This window comes from Limulus polyphemus, unplaced genomic scaffold (assembly GCF_000517525.1).
Source record: "Limulus polyphemus unplaced genomic scaffold, Limulus_polyphemus-2.1.2 Scaffold6763, whole genome shotgun sequence".
NCBI lineage: Eukaryota > Metazoa > Arthropoda > Merostomata > Xiphosura > Limulidae > Limulus > Limulus polyphemus.
The window spans coordinates 554-16,656 of NW_013672373.1; the positions used below are offsets into that span (position 1 = coordinate 554).

Sequence of the window (16,103 nt, forward strand, 5' to 3'; positions counted from 1 at the left end):
TTTATAGTGACACTGATATTAAAGAATCATTCTTGTAATTTGTAGTGACACTGGTATTAAAGAATCATTCTTGTAATTTGTAGTGACACTGGTATTAAAGAATCATTCTTGTAATTTGTAATAACATTGATATTAATGAATCATTCTTTTAATTTGTAACGGCACTGATATTAAAGAATCATTCTTGTTAAGAGCATCATTCTACCACGATCCACAATTTTAAGTTTGTCCAAAAACAGGTAATTTCTATGTTTTATTTCCTAAATCAACTCAAACTTCTCTGTAAAAATAGGTTAGCAAACATAATTCTGGTTCAACTCACAACATCATAATATTCAACATTGTAACTCTCACAATGTTGATGTACAAAGTTGGTCCATTAGTATTTCTATCTATGCTTAGATGTTTGTAAATCTATCTTGAGTTTTAGCTACCTGTAGAATAACAGTTATAATCTAACTACGCAGTTCATAAAAATTATACTAGTTTAACAAGTAACCTTACCTGAAAAATAGTTGCCAAGACTTTTGTTACTCAAAAGTTGAGAAATTTCTTCATCTAGGTTTTTCTTAGAACGAGTGTCAGAGGCATTTAGCTCAACATATTGAAAACCAGCTTCCTACAAGATAAGACAATAAATCTTACACAGAAAAGTAATCACCACAATCAATTTCAAAGTCAGCTTACTTCAAGACAAGATGATAAATCTTACACAGACAACTAATCACCATAATCAATTTCAAAGTCAGCTTACTACAAGACAAGATGATAAATCTTACACAGACAACTAATCACCATAATCAATTTCAAAGTCAGCTTCCTACAAGACAAGATGATAAATCTTACACAGACAAGTAATCACCACAAACAATTTCAAAGTCAGCTTCCTACAAGACAAGATGATAAATTTTACACAGACAAGTAATCACCACAAACAATTTCAAAGTCAGCTTCCTACAAGACAAGATGATAAATCTTACACAGACAAGTAATCACCACAATGAATTTCAAAGTCAGCTTCCTACAAGACAAGATGATAAATTTTACACAGACAAGTAATCACCACAAACAATTTCAAAGTCAGCTTCCTACAAGACAAGATGATAAATCTTACACAGACAAGTAATCAGTTTCAAAGTCACTTTCCTCAAGATAAGAAACCTAATAAATATTAAACACTGAAAGCCTAATTTAAGGTTTTTCAGTTTACCTTTGAATATTTACATTAGCCCATTCACTGCAGCTGGGAGATATATTTCCCAGTGCTCCCACCCTGCTGGGTCCAGGTTCATCATCTTGACTGTCATCACTAGTTAGAGAGCTAACACCCTCTTTTCTCAAGCACATCAAGCATATTTGCATAGTAATTAGGGTTACTACTCAGCATCTAGTGATGCAGGCACGGTCGGCACGCAGTTGTCGTACATTCTGCTTAGGCATCTTGTTGGTTACTGAAAGTCTGAGTGTAAAACATTGAAGGAAACCATATATAAACAGTAGGTGGGAAGTCATTAGATATTTTACAACTCATTTTACTCCCATACATCACCCGTGGCAATTATGAATGACAATGGGAAACATCTGTCCCAATCACAGTGTGATGGGGGTTGGAGCACTGGGAAATAAACATCCAAGCTGCAGTGAAGAGGTTAAAAAAAAAAGTATAATTTATTAACCCTAAGTTTATGGGCACCCTTTTCTGTGAATTTCATGAGGTTTTACTGAGAGTTACATTCAAAATTTAATTAAGCAGCTTTACTATCATTGAAATTAGCATTATAATATATGTTGTAATTCAATGTTTTATATTATTTAAGACTTATTTCCTTTATTTCAAAAGAAACTCTTCGGTTTTGTTTTCCCGTGATGCACAAGCATTTATAAGTCTTAACTTTCGGTCTCTGTAATTTGAATAATCTTTCACGTACACTAGACGCCTATGTCTAGACAGAAAAAACTAATTGGTTTGTTTACACATTCTTCTTTCAAGTTCCAAGAAGGAAGAGATAAATTTCTTGGGAACTCTTGACAGAAGCACACCAACTTTTTACACTCAGCTCCACTTATTTGTGTATATGTTTATAACTAATAAAAAGAACTCATTTTAAACTACAATTTCCTGATGGTTATTTTAAAATCGGCACGAAGACTTCCTTACAAAGTAAAAAAGTTAAACTACTCTTAGCATTGTTGCCGCTTTTGCTCTCGCTAGCACTTTGCGTTATTTCTCATCTAGAAATATGTTAGTTAGATACAGTTAAGTTGTTTTTAGGGTTTAGTTCTACATTTTAGTTAATTTGCATATTTGAAAGGTTTAACGTTTTTAAAAAAATAACCCAAACTTTGCCTCAGTTCATGAGGCTTAGTGTAGTACGTGAGCGCAACAACAACAACGTGTCTGCCGAAGACTAAAGTATCTCTGCCTGAGAATACCCTAATATTGCCCAAGGATACCCATTGATGCATAACATGATAAATAATAATGCTAAAGAACAAGAAATGAAAATAAAATATTCTAAATTAACTATATGTGAAAATGTTTAATTTTAAATGTTTCTATACGCTGATGATAATACTTGAAATATTTGGTCTGAGTGCAAATAACTACAATAAAAAATTAATTTTTATTTAAAATACTTAATTAAAATAATCTCATTTTTTGTGCAGAAAATACTTGTTAGTTTTAACAAAATCTTACCAATTTGTGTGAAGATATGTTAAGATATTTCAGAGTTACGTTATGTATTATTAAACTTGCATCATTCTTCATTCGTGCTAGGCCTAAACTATAACCTTAGAGTTAATTAATGTTTTATGAGCATTACTTTCAAAATGATCCAATCAATAACTTTTAGCTAAAATTTTATTTCTTAAGGTAGTATATTCTTTTTAAATATCAAAAAATATTAACATGATCCAAATTATTGTTTTGAAACACTTTTAGCCAATTTGCAATTCCCCCTGATTATCAAAATGCTCCATTCTTGCTACCCCTTTGAAGTAATGTACTGTACCAATAACCGTTTATTGTTGAATCAATCAAACTTTATGTACTGAACAAAGAAAGTGCTTTTACTAATTCCTGTATTCTAACTTGTCATTAAGTGTTTATTCATGTGGCAAATCCTGAATATTTGAGAATGGACAGATCCTTGGTGTAAATTTCAAAAAGCTAAATACACCAGCTCAGAATATTCTCACAAACTGTCCATGCCAGAGTGTGTAATGAAAGCCATTAAGCCCATCTATGAAAGGTTATCTAGTGATAAACTCCTGACAAAATTTTTAGATTGCTTCACTCAGAATGCTAATGATTCCCTAAACCATGTAATATGGAATCGTAATCCCAAGGTCACTTTTGTCGGTGCAAAACGTATAAGATAAGCTGCTGTTGACAGTGTCAGTACTTTAAATGATGGAGTGCAGTCAAGGGAGAAGGTACTCAAGCTGCTTAACAATGAAGTTTCACCAACAAATTCTTTGCTAATGCAGACAAGAAAAGTTTATCTTAAGCACAAAACAAGGCTTCCATGAAATGAATAAAACAGTGACAGACAAGAATAAATGTCAAAAAAGGAAACCCAAGAAATACAAGGAGAGGAAAACTTGTGCTCCAGGAGCTTATTAATAACCAGAAAGAATTTTGAACCAAATTTTTAAACACGTTTTTCTCAAAATATGAAAACTGACATTCTCATTGTGGTTTCTAACTCATAACTTCAGATCTGTTGAGGTTATAGACTACATAATGGGCATAAATATGCATTATTGGTGTTTCTATAGTGTGTACTGAGGTAAAGTTAACAAGATGTTTGTTTTTTTATAAAATTACCATTAATGAGTCACTGTAGCATATATCGTACATAGGGCATACTCATTAGTACAGTAATTTGACCTTGGTTAATTTTCTTTAGTTCAGACTAATTATTCACAGCCTATCAAAGTCTGGACCCATTTAGTCATGTTTGTAGAAGTCATTAAGAACATACAGATTTCTTTTGTATTTCTTTATTTTTATAACATGCAAATTAGTCACAGTGATTTTTTTTTTTTTAATTTCATGCAAAGCTACACGAGGGCTATCTGTGCTAGCCGTCCCTAATTTAGCAATGAAAGACTAGAGGGAAGGCAGCAAGTCATCACCACCCATCACCAATTTTTGGGCTACTCTTTTGCCAATGAATAGTGAGATTTACTGTCACATTATAATGCCCCCATGGCTGAATGGTTGAGCATGTTTGGTGGATTTGAACCAGCTACCCTCAGACTGCAAGTCAAGAGCCCTAACCACATGGCCATGCCAGGTCAGCCACAGTGGTAATGTTACACAACATGTGCCATTGTACCTAGTTTAATGTATTTACATACAAAAACATAGTATGGAGATGTTTTTTCTGATAAAAAAAAGTCAAAACCTAAATAACACTCTATAAAGGGTACATGCTACCTTAATACATAGGAATAAAATGTTCAAATATATTATAAATAAAAAAACTACAGAATTTCACTTTGCTCAGAAGTAGACATTAGCTGTTTCAATACCTGACACACAAGCTGGGCTGATGTAGTTTTTCCAATTCCAGGTGGACCAGATAGAAGAGCAGCTTTAAAAAATGACCCGTCATCTCCAGCTCCACCCCATCGAGCTTCAGAAGATAAAGAAAATGATACTGTGTTAAAATTGGTAACCAAGAACAAGTTTATGTTAAAAGTCTTAAAACATTTCTGTTTCACAAAATTTTTTAGATAAAATTTTAGTATTCTGAAATCATTGGGATATTGAATATATTTATAAGTTGTGTTAAATTATTTCTTTATAATCAAAACACTATAAATAAATCACATCAGTTAAAAATGTACTGTTTCTTAGTGAGCAACAAAATGTAAAAACTGAAGTTAGTAACAAACATGTTTGGAAAGATACCACCACTGATAAACAACATTACACTTACGAGGTGGTGGTGGCTTTTTCCCAGAACTATGGTTTTTATACCAGTTCATTAACCACTTCGTCAGTTTCTTGACATTGCTTTTCTCTCCTTGCTGGCCAATTATCTGTTTCGTTGATGTAGGCTTGTGTTTATCTACCCACATCTTATGGTCTTCGCCCTGGGAAGTTGAATTGGAACAGATAATTTAAGAAACTGGCAACAATAAACAGTATCATTTAGATTGTATACAAATTTATTGTTTTTACTTCAGATACTGTGAATAGTATTTGAATTTTACCCATACTGTCTTTTAAATCAGTTTTAAACTTTTCCAGAAAACAAAGACTTTTACATGAAACAGATGCTTCTTTAGAGAAAGTTTCCAATCATAAATACCCTCACGATACAAAGAAACTTTCAACTCTCTCTATTACAATACTGTTTGAAACAATTGTACACAGCATTTTACTTTCTAACATAAATTGTCATATAAAACAATCGGTGAATCAAAATTATGATTAAATCAATTAATGTAATGAAAAATAATCAACTAATCAAAACTAGAATTTCTAATTATTGCAATTATCCAGATAATCGAAGTATTGTCGTTATGATTATCTTTGATCAATTAAAGTTTGTGGAGCTTAAACGATAAGTGTTACGACTAAAAATAATCGACTAATCAAAATTGTTTTTGGGTTACGGCAAAGCTACTAAAGTTATCTGCCACCATCATCAATTTTGAACTGCTGACCAGCACTCACTACCAACTTTCAGACTAACCTTTTATTATCAAGTAGTGGAAATGACCATCACTGCTGACCATGAGAAAACCAGTTAGGGTAATTAGGAGATAAGTTATGGGAAACAGAAGGATCCCAAAAATGAACCATCGATTCCTAGTACTTTGAAATGAGTTAATATGAGCCAAGTCGGTACATTTTTGTGTGTGTGTGTCAATATAATTCATAAATACAAATGAAAAGATAACCATATTAATGCCAACCATATTCAAAGTCACAACACTCTTGTTTATAAAAACCTGTGCTGAATGCTTTGTTGAGAAAAAGTGATTACATTATCAGAATGAGGTGCTTATATACAGTACCTGGATAGAGGGCATATTGAAGCTGGTGGAGAGTTTTGCAAATTAGAATTTGACAAAGGCATTTGAGTGGAGTATAAAAGACTGGAGTAAACTTTTTCAATGCATAGATGGGCAAAGAGTGGAATCCCTGGAGATCGAGAAATAGAGGTGAGTTTCTTATTTTTTGAATATTAATAAAAGCCATCTTTCGATATCCATAACTCGAAGGAAATCTAGTAACTCTCACAAGGTAATCATTCCTCAGGACATAATATTTGTGTAGAGTTTCGAGATATTGGAAGGCAGACATTCCTATACTAAAAGCTATTAGATTTATTGAATTATATTTATATAATTGTTATACCCTCCTCATTTTTAACCCTCTATAATTCACTATATTGTTTTCTAAATGGAGTAAATTAGAACATTAAGTTTTAAAAACTTTAAGTTTATGAGTGGAAATGCTAAAATGGCATTACACTGCAACCAGACTGAAAAAGATTAAGTAGTAAGAATCTAACCTTGATTTTATCCACAGTTTCTTCTTGTTTGTATTTCTTACAAGGTTGATCTGGAGGGCTGTAATGCTCTTCACTCTTACGTTTCCTCATTTCTGGATTACCAGCCGATTCCAGATTTCTTGAGGTGTCTTTCAGTGAGGACTTAACTGGAGTTCTTGAGTGCTTTACCGGACTTTTTAATGTTTTTTGTCCTGGTAAAGTCTTGATTAACTCCAAAAATTCATCCTCATTTATCTGTTTAGTACCCAGATTCTCTGCCTATGGTAAGAAAAAGGCTTATTAAAGAAAGCTAACAATCTTGTGTCTGGAAACATATTCTCCTCCCCAAACAATGACACCAATAACAGCCAGAACAAGCATTTCTGATGACAGCTAAGTTTTGTTTCTAGTACAAAATAGATTCAGTGGATTTAAGGACAATTAATTCAACTTCACAAAGAATTCGCTAATGAATCACACTGAGTACAAATGAAAACTACAGTATCAGATTTCAGATAAAAAAAAATTATAAAAGTGCCTTAATTCGAAACTTACACACACAAAAGTATAACCTTCTGAGAAGTTGCAATTGTTAAATATCTACATATGTCTGACAAAATAATCAAGGAAAAATTATTATTTTATCTGTGTCAAAGCAAATTTAAGAGGACTCACACTATAGGCCACACTGAGTGAAAATTATCAGTTATGTCTACGTACCCTTTTAACTTTCTACATTATCTTATCTTCACAGTATAATGATTCCTAAAGTTATCGAATCACAGGATGGTGTGTAAGAGAACATTCAGTTCAATCTTCACAGTATAATGATTCTTACGGTTAACGAATCACGGGATGGTGTGTAAGAGAACATTCAGTTCAATCTTCACAGTATAATGATTCTTACGGTTAACGAATCACGGGATGGTGTGTAAGAGAACATTCAGTTCAATATTCACAGTATAATGATTCTTAAAGTTAACGATTCACAGGATGGTGTGTAAGAGAACATTAAGTTCAATCTTCACAGTATAATGATTCTTAAGGTTAACGATTCACAGGATGGTGTGTAAGAGAACGAATCATTATACTGTGAAGATTGAACTGAATTTACGGTTATCGAATCACAGGATGGTGTGTAAGACAACATTCAGTTCAATCGTGACAGTATAATGATTCTTACGGTTATCGAATCACAGGATGGTGTGTAAGAGAACATTCAGTTCAATCTTCACAGGATGGTGTGTAAGAGAACATTCAGTTCAATGTATAGTTTATAAACACGGGCATTCATTTCCATCCTGATATATCTAGTTAACAACGCAAGGAAGTGAACATGCATCTCACTCTTTGTAATCAAACTCTCACCTAAAACACCATTTCTGTAGTTCGTATGTTGATGCAGCAAATAAACGTGGGATGTTATTTTAACTCAGATTTATTTCTAAAGGTAGTTAATCTGTCTCAGGCAGCAACAAAAGTAAAAAAAAAGCATGCGAAATAAAGACATCAACACAAAAACAAAAGATGAAGAAAAGAGAAAATTCTAACATTTCTGTTAGTAACAACTTCCCCACGGACATAACAAGTTATTCAATAGTTATAACAACAAATCATCATCAGGAATCTTCAATACATAAGTTATGCCACAAATGATGAATTAATTAATTATTAAACAACAAACACCACAAATCTAAAGTTCTAATTTGGCTAATATGTCTGTTTTCAATAACAGTCTTATTCTCGAGACAAGAACACAATCACACATTTTTTATGTTGAATTTTTACTTTTACAAGTTATTTATAAAATCCTCTATTTAAATAATCTTTATACACCAACCCTCTATCGGTAATTATATCCTACTTTTTCTAGTTTAGCTGGACCAGCATCTCGACCAATGAGAAGATAACTTGTTTTCTTGCTCACAGACTGTGTTAGCTTTCCTCCATACTTCTCAATCAGCTCTTTCACTTGGTCTCGCTCCAACGATTCTAATACACCTGTACTCACAAAAGTTAGGCCTGAAAAGCAGCCATCTTCTCCCTTAGTTAAAAAAAATCATAAACATTGGAATTGAAATTTGTAATCACACAATTACATAACAGTTTAAAGTTACTTAATGTTTAATCAGTCTTAAGTTTAAAGTTACTTAATGTTTGATCAGTCTTGAGATTAAAGTTACTTAATGTTTGATCAGTCTTGAGTTTAAAGTTACTTAATGTTTGATCAGTCTTGCCAAAACAATGAACTTGAAAGTTGTAATCACACAATTACATAACAGTTTAAAGTTACTTAATGTTTGATCAGTCTTGAGATTAAAGTTACTTTATGTTTGATCAGTCTTGAGATTAAAGTTACTTAATGTTTGATCAGTCTTGAGTTTAAGGTTACTTAATATTTAATCAGTCTTGCCAAAACATTGAAATTGAAAGTTGTAATCACACAATTACATAACAGTTTAAAGTTACTTAATGTTTGATCAGTCTTGAGATTAAAGTTACTTAATGTTTGATCAGTCTTGAGATTAAAGTTACTTAATGTTTAATCAGTCTTGAGATTAAAGTTACTTAATGTTTGATCAGTCTTGAGATTAAAGTTACTTAATGTTTGATCAGTCTTGAGACAATGTTTTGGCAAGACTGATTAAACACTAAGTAACTTTAAACTCAAGACTGATTAAACATTAAGTAACTTTAAAAAATTGAAAGTTATAAACACATAATTACATAACAGTTTAAAGTTACTTAATATTTAATCAGTCTTGCCAAAACATTGAAATTGAAAGTTGTAATCACACAATTACATAACAGTTTAAAGTTACTTAATATTTAATCAGTCTTGCCAAAACATTGAAATTGAAAGTTGTAATCACACAATTACATAACAGTTTAAAGTTATTTAATGTCTTGAGTTTAAAGTTACTTAATGTTTGATCAGTCTTGCCAAAACATTGAAATTGAAAGTTGTAATCACACAATTACATAACAGTTTAAAGTTACTTAATGTTTAATCAGTCTTGCCAAAACAATTTTTTTTCACTGATTATAGCCATAACGGTAAATAGATTTATTAACATAATTCCTATCCTTCTCTGTCATAAGCTGAGTGATGTATCATGGAAACTACTACTAATTAATAAATTTACAACCACCTCATTACTTAATTCATCAAGCAAATAATATTATTAATGGTTAACCTAGTTTTTCATAATAATGGTCATGATTAATTACATTTAAGGTCTGTCACTACACAAATTAAGTTTAGAATTTTAAAAATATTACATTTCTGTTTAATCAAAGTTCTTTTAGTTTGTCATACACTAACTATCTCAATTAGGAAACTGTTCACAAAAATCAGGAAAATTAACTATAGATGCATTTTCATAAAAATCAACAAGCTTAAACCAGATAAAAACATTTCACAAAATTTCAACAAACTTTATTTCTGAGTAAAAACTCATATATGTAAATTTTTTTTGGTTTTGTCTAAGTGATAAGTAAATTATACATGTTTGGTCTGTTCAACAAGGAACTTCACAAAAATCAATTTCCAAAGTCCACCCAATCCTGTCCTCTTTGTTTTAAATTACTCTTTTAGCAAGGCTTCTATTCCATACAACAATCACAAGTTTGAAATTTAACGAAAACATATTCGGTTAGCTAATGCTGTAGACCACTCTTCATAAAATCTTATAAAACTATATACAAAAAGTAAAATATTGCAGAGAAATCTTGAACATTTTGTAGTTAAAACTTATCACATTACCTCAGGAATTAATTAAAACTTATCACATTACCTCAGGAATTAATTTAGAACCTAAAGCACGAGGCCCCTCTCTCTCCCTGAATCGCTTGTAGTTCAAAATTTTTTCCCTTTTTTTCTCTTCGGGTGTTTTTTCTTGAGTAGGACTCTACAGAAGATTCATGTTCCAGTTACGTCAACTAACCAAATGATAACTATGTGAAAAAGGAATTACTCTTTCTCTATACGTTTGTGATTAAAAGCCTGTTTGATTGCATGTATTTCCTAAATAACTCAGAATTTATTACAAATGCTTACACTTTTCTAACTAAGAAAAAAAGATAAGGAAAATTTTATACAAAGCTAATTTTCCATAAGGTGTACTTGAAAAGTAAAATAACTGAGTTATAAAAAAATGTTAATATAATAAAACAAAAAAAACAACGTGTTACATACTAAACTTAAAAAACAAATATTGGGAAACATGTGACAATAAAAATATATGTTAATTCTAATATTCACCCGTATATTTAATATTTTATTAATTACGTTAATTTTAATATTCACCCGTATATTTAATATTTTATTAATTACATTAATTTTAATATTCACCTGAGTATTTAATATTTTATATTTATGTTAATTTTAATATTCACCTGAGTATTTAATATTTTATATTTATGTTAATTTTAATATTTTATTATTTATGTTAATTTTAATATTCACCCGTATATTTAATATTTTATTAATTACGTTAATTTTAATATTCACCTGAGTATTCAATATTTTATTATTTATGTTAATTTTAATATTCACCCGTATATTTAATATTTTATTAATTACGTTAATTTTAATATTCACCTGAGTATTTAATATTTTATTATTTATGTTAATTTTAATATTCACCTGAGTATTTAATATTTTATTATTTATGTTAATTTTAATATTCACCCGTATATTTAATATTTTATTATCTACGTTAATTTTAATATTCACCCATATATTTAATATTTTATTATTTATGTTAATTTTAATATTCACCAGTATATTTAATATTTTATTAATTACGTTAATTCTAATATTCACCCGTATATTTAATATTTTATTACTTACGTTAATTTTAATATTCACCTGAGTGTTATAATGAGTAATAACAAATATTAATATAATAAAAATGTCCAAACAATGTTACATACTAAACTTTAAAAAAAAACAAATATTGGTAAAAGTGTGACAATAAAAATATTTAATTTTAATATTTACCTGAGTGTTTCATATTTTATTTACGTTAATTTTAACATACCAATATTTCCATATAGTAACAAAATATCGGAACCTAAATATCGGAGAAAGAATCACAAAACTTGGATACCACAACTTTAGACAAAATAAATGGACAATAACTAAAAAAACCTGTGTACATTTTCAGAACCTTCTTTCTTTGGAGACTTGAATTGTCTGCTTTTGTTAATTTCAACAGAAGATTTACTTGGCGATTTCTTAGGAATATGAGACACTTGGTTCTTATGAGAGGTTGATACAGCAGTTCCTGATCATGAAATGAAAATAATTTTTAAAGAATAAAGCACTGGTTTGAACACATATAGGACTATTTCATTAATACAGTTAAGGCCACAAACAAAGACTACTTAAAGCACTGGTTTGAACACATATAGGAGTTTATTTCATTAATATAATTAAGGCCACACATACAAAGACTACTTAAAGCACTGGTTTGAACACATACAGAACTATTTCATTAATATAATTAAGGCCACAAACAAAGACTACTTAAAGCACTGGTTTGAACACATATAGGACTATTTCATTAATACAGTTAAGGCCACAAACACAAACAAAGACTAATTAAAGCACCGGTTTGAACACATATAGGACTTTATTTCATTAATATAATTAAGGACACATACAAACAAAGACTAATTAAAGCACTGGTTTGAACACATACAGAACTATTTCATTAATATAATTAAGGCCACACACAAACAAAGACTACTTAAAGCACTGGTTTGAACACATATAGGACTTTATTTCATTAATATAATTATGGCCACACATGTGTTCAAACCAGTGCTTTAATTAGTCTTTGTTTGTATACAGAACTATTTCATTAATATAATTAAGGCCACACATACAAACAAAGACTAATTAAAGCACTGGTTTGAACACATACAGAACTATTTAATTAATATAATTAAAGCCACATATACAAACAAAGACTACTTAAAGCACTGGTTTGAACACATATAGGACTTTATTTCATTAATATAATTAAGGCCACACATACAAACAAAGACTACTTATAGCACTGGTTTGAACACATATAAGACTTTATTTCATTAATATAATTAAGGACACAAACACAAACAAAGACTACTTATAGCACTGGTTTGAACACATATAGGACTTTATTTCATTAATATAATTAAGGCCACAAACACAAACAAAGATTACTAAGAGGGTTTCCCCTCCTTAACTCCAAGGAAAATGTTACTAGAAGCTGCCAAAAACCACAAGTGAGTTATATACAATTCCTGTGATGTGTGAAACTCTAGTTATTATCATCAACGTACAATGCAAGGAAATAATTAAAACTAGGAAAAAAAACCTTTTAATCTTTTGTGGAATATCTTTACATATTTTCCTTTTGTTAAGTTTGTAATTTCAGGTATTTTGCTTTTCATGTATAGTTAATTTCTAATGTTTTATTTTCCTTTCTCGCCCTTTATCACTTTTTATTCATCTCAACACAAGTCAACGGTACCTTCGAGGCATATTACGGTTTCTTTAGGAGATGTGCAATCCTTCGCAAAATTTTTGTTCAGCGTGCAATATCATAAGCCTTGAGAATGGACGCAAAGTATGATGTATATATAAAAAAATGTTTACACTTTTTTATTACACATTTTAAAACATAACTAATACATAATTAACTAAAATATAAAAGTAAGACCTAAATACAATTGAAACTGTACCTCTAACATTTAGGTAAGAAACAACTCTAAGTGCTATAGTTGATCAAACAGCCAACAATTCCATGTATTCTATAATGAAACTGCATGCCAATTTAAAAAAAAACCTAAGTTGGATTATAGTGTAAAATGAGCTCTTTCTAATGACTATACACATGTGTATGTAACATCTACACGTAGGCTATAAAAGTATTGTTTGTTTGTTTGTTCTTAATTATGCACAAAGCTACACAAGGGCTATCTGTGCTCTGCCCACCACGGGTATCGAAACCCGGTTTCTAGCGTTGTAAGTCCGCAGACATACCGCTGTGCACTGGGGGGGGGGGCTATAAAAGTAAAACAAAACTGTTGAAGGTGGATGTGGCATCTGTCAGGAGTTGAAAAAATTTATTACTTATTTCAAATGTATTCATTCAGAGTACTTTGAAATGAATGAGTCAAAAGGTTATGTAAGTATCTTATTATCTATACATACCTATACTAAACTACAATTGCATTAATGAAGATAAAGAGAGCCAAATTAGAGAATTTTCAGTTTATTGGTCATGTGACAGTGCATATGAAGTTTAAAGTAGTTTTTCTAAAGGTTTATTTTGAAATAAAGAACTTAAAACTTAAATAACATAAAACTTCAAATCATAACATAAATTATAATGTTAATGTCATGCAAATACACTGATAGTAAAGTTATTTAATTACATTTTGAAGATAACACAGTGACTTGCACAGAAAAGCATTTAAAGTGGATGAAAGGATTAAGGTCACATCGTATAATATGAGAAAACCATTTTAAGTTTGCACTTCACAGTAAAATTTATATGCCTTACTTAAATTTTCTTTTCTTTCAAATTAATGATGTACTGAAGTTCAAAGGGATATCCATAGAGGTTGTTTGCTAGGCTATTAAAATTGACTATTTAGTGTAACTTTCATTATATAACTTGTGATTATCAATCTCAACCAAAACAATCATAGTTGAGCAGAATTATTCAGTGTATGGAAGACAAACAATCACCATTTTACGTCAAGTCTTATGTATCTCGTCTTTGTAGTGTCAGTATAAAAAGTAAAGCTTTTTCTTTATGAAGCACGATGTACAACAATAATCCATTATCATCACACTTTATACATCTAGAACCAACAGATGACATCCTCAGGCATGTCCATTATCATCACACGTAATACATCAAGAACCAACAGATGACATCCACAGGCATGTCCATTATCATCACACATAATACATCTAGAACCAACAGATGACATCTACAGGCATGTCCATTATCATCACACATAATACATCTATAACCAACAGATGACATCCTCAGGCATGTCCATTATCATCACACATAATATATCTAGAACCAACAGATGACATCCTCAGGCATGTCCATTATCATCACACATAATACATCTAGAACCAACAGATGACATTTATAGACAGATTCATTATCATCACACTTTATACATCTAGAATCAACAGATGACATTTATAGGCAGATTCATTATCATCACACATAATACATCTAGAACCAGCAGATGACATCCTCAGGCATGCTCATTATCGTCACACATAATACATATAGAACCAACAGATGACATTTATGGACAGATTCACTATCATCACACTTTATACATCTAGAATCAACAGATGACATTTATAGACAGATTCATTATCATCACACTTTGTACATCTAAAACCAACAGATGACATTTATAGACAGATTCATTATCATCACACTTTATACATCTAGAACCAACAGATGACATTTATAGGCAGATTCATTATCATCACACATAATACATCTAGAACCAACCGATGACATCCTCAGGCATGTCCATTATCATCACACTTTATACATCTCGAACCAACAGATGACATCCACAGGCATGCTCATTATCATCACACATAATACATCTGGAACCAACAGATGACATTTATAGGCAGATTGATTATCATCACACATTATTCATCTAAAATTAAAAAATTACATCCTCAGGCATGCCCTTTGAATATTACACTACATTACAGTTGTCTGAAAGAAAAAAAAATGAAAGATAAACATTTACTTCTACCAATCTTTTAGATATTTTCAAAGAAAAAGTTCAGCACTGGCTTTCTTAAACACAGCCAATTACCCTCCCCAATACAGAAGAGCACAACCAACTAGATAACTGAACCCTCACTCTTCTAAAATATAGAAAAGTCAATTAGGTTACTGAGTTACCCCATTCCAGTTAATTGTGTATCATCCCTACAAAAAATAATACAATAACCTCAATAATATCACAGGAACAATTTATTATTGCCCATCATTATTCTATGGTAAAAATGATTTATATAAATACTTATGTTACTATATTCAGTTGTATAGAAACAAAACTGAATATGATAAACTAAAAAATGTTCACAAAGTACTTACCATTCACTTCTTTAGAAGGAGTTTCAGATTTCCTCTTGGATGGGGATGATTTCACATCCTCCTCCTCCTCCTCAATTTCAACTGATGGCGTTCGGTGAACTAATGTGTTAAAATGTGAATGACACTTTTTCTTAGAAGGTGAATATTTTTCTTCACCTTTGACTCTGGATGACAGCTTTCCTGCTAAGCCTGTGTGACATACAACACTTGTATAGTACTTAAAAAATTTGGATGACAGCTTTCCTGCTAAACCCATGTTACATACAACACTTGTATAGTACTTAAAAAATCTAGATGACAGCTTTCCTGCTAAACCGTGTGACATACAACACTTGTATAGTACTTAAAAAATCTGGATGACAGCTTTCCTGCTAAACCCATGTTACATACAACACTTGTATAGTACTTAAAAAATCTAGATGACACCTTTCCT

At 30.8% G+C, this 16,103-nt stretch overlaps 1 protein-coding gene across 1 annotated transcript in view; it reads right to left on the minus strand.

Moving 5' to 3' along the window:
- Positions 1–504: 504 nt before the first annotated feature.
- Positions 505–16,103, minus strand: part of LOC106474050 (replication factor C subunit 1-like) — a gene marked incomplete at its 3' end in the record, with an annotated part of 27,086 nt that continues 11,487 nt past the window's right edge. The window contains exons 8-15 of the mRNA XM_013934735.1: positions 15,671–15,859; positions 11,682–11,809; positions 10,316–10,429; positions 8,383–8,562; positions 6,540–6,797; positions 4,953–5,109; positions 4,543–4,646; positions 505–619 (exon numbers count right to left, since the gene is read on the minus strand). Of these exons, the coding sequence (XP_013790189.1) occupies positions 505–619; positions 4,543–4,646; positions 4,953–5,109; positions 6,540–6,797; positions 8,383–8,562; positions 10,316–10,429; positions 11,682–11,809; positions 15,671–15,859 (1,245 nt within the window). The remainder of the gene's footprint in view (positions 620–4,542; positions 4,647–4,952; positions 5,110–6,539; positions 6,798–8,382; positions 8,563–10,315; positions 10,430–11,681; positions 11,810–15,670; positions 15,860–16,103) is intronic.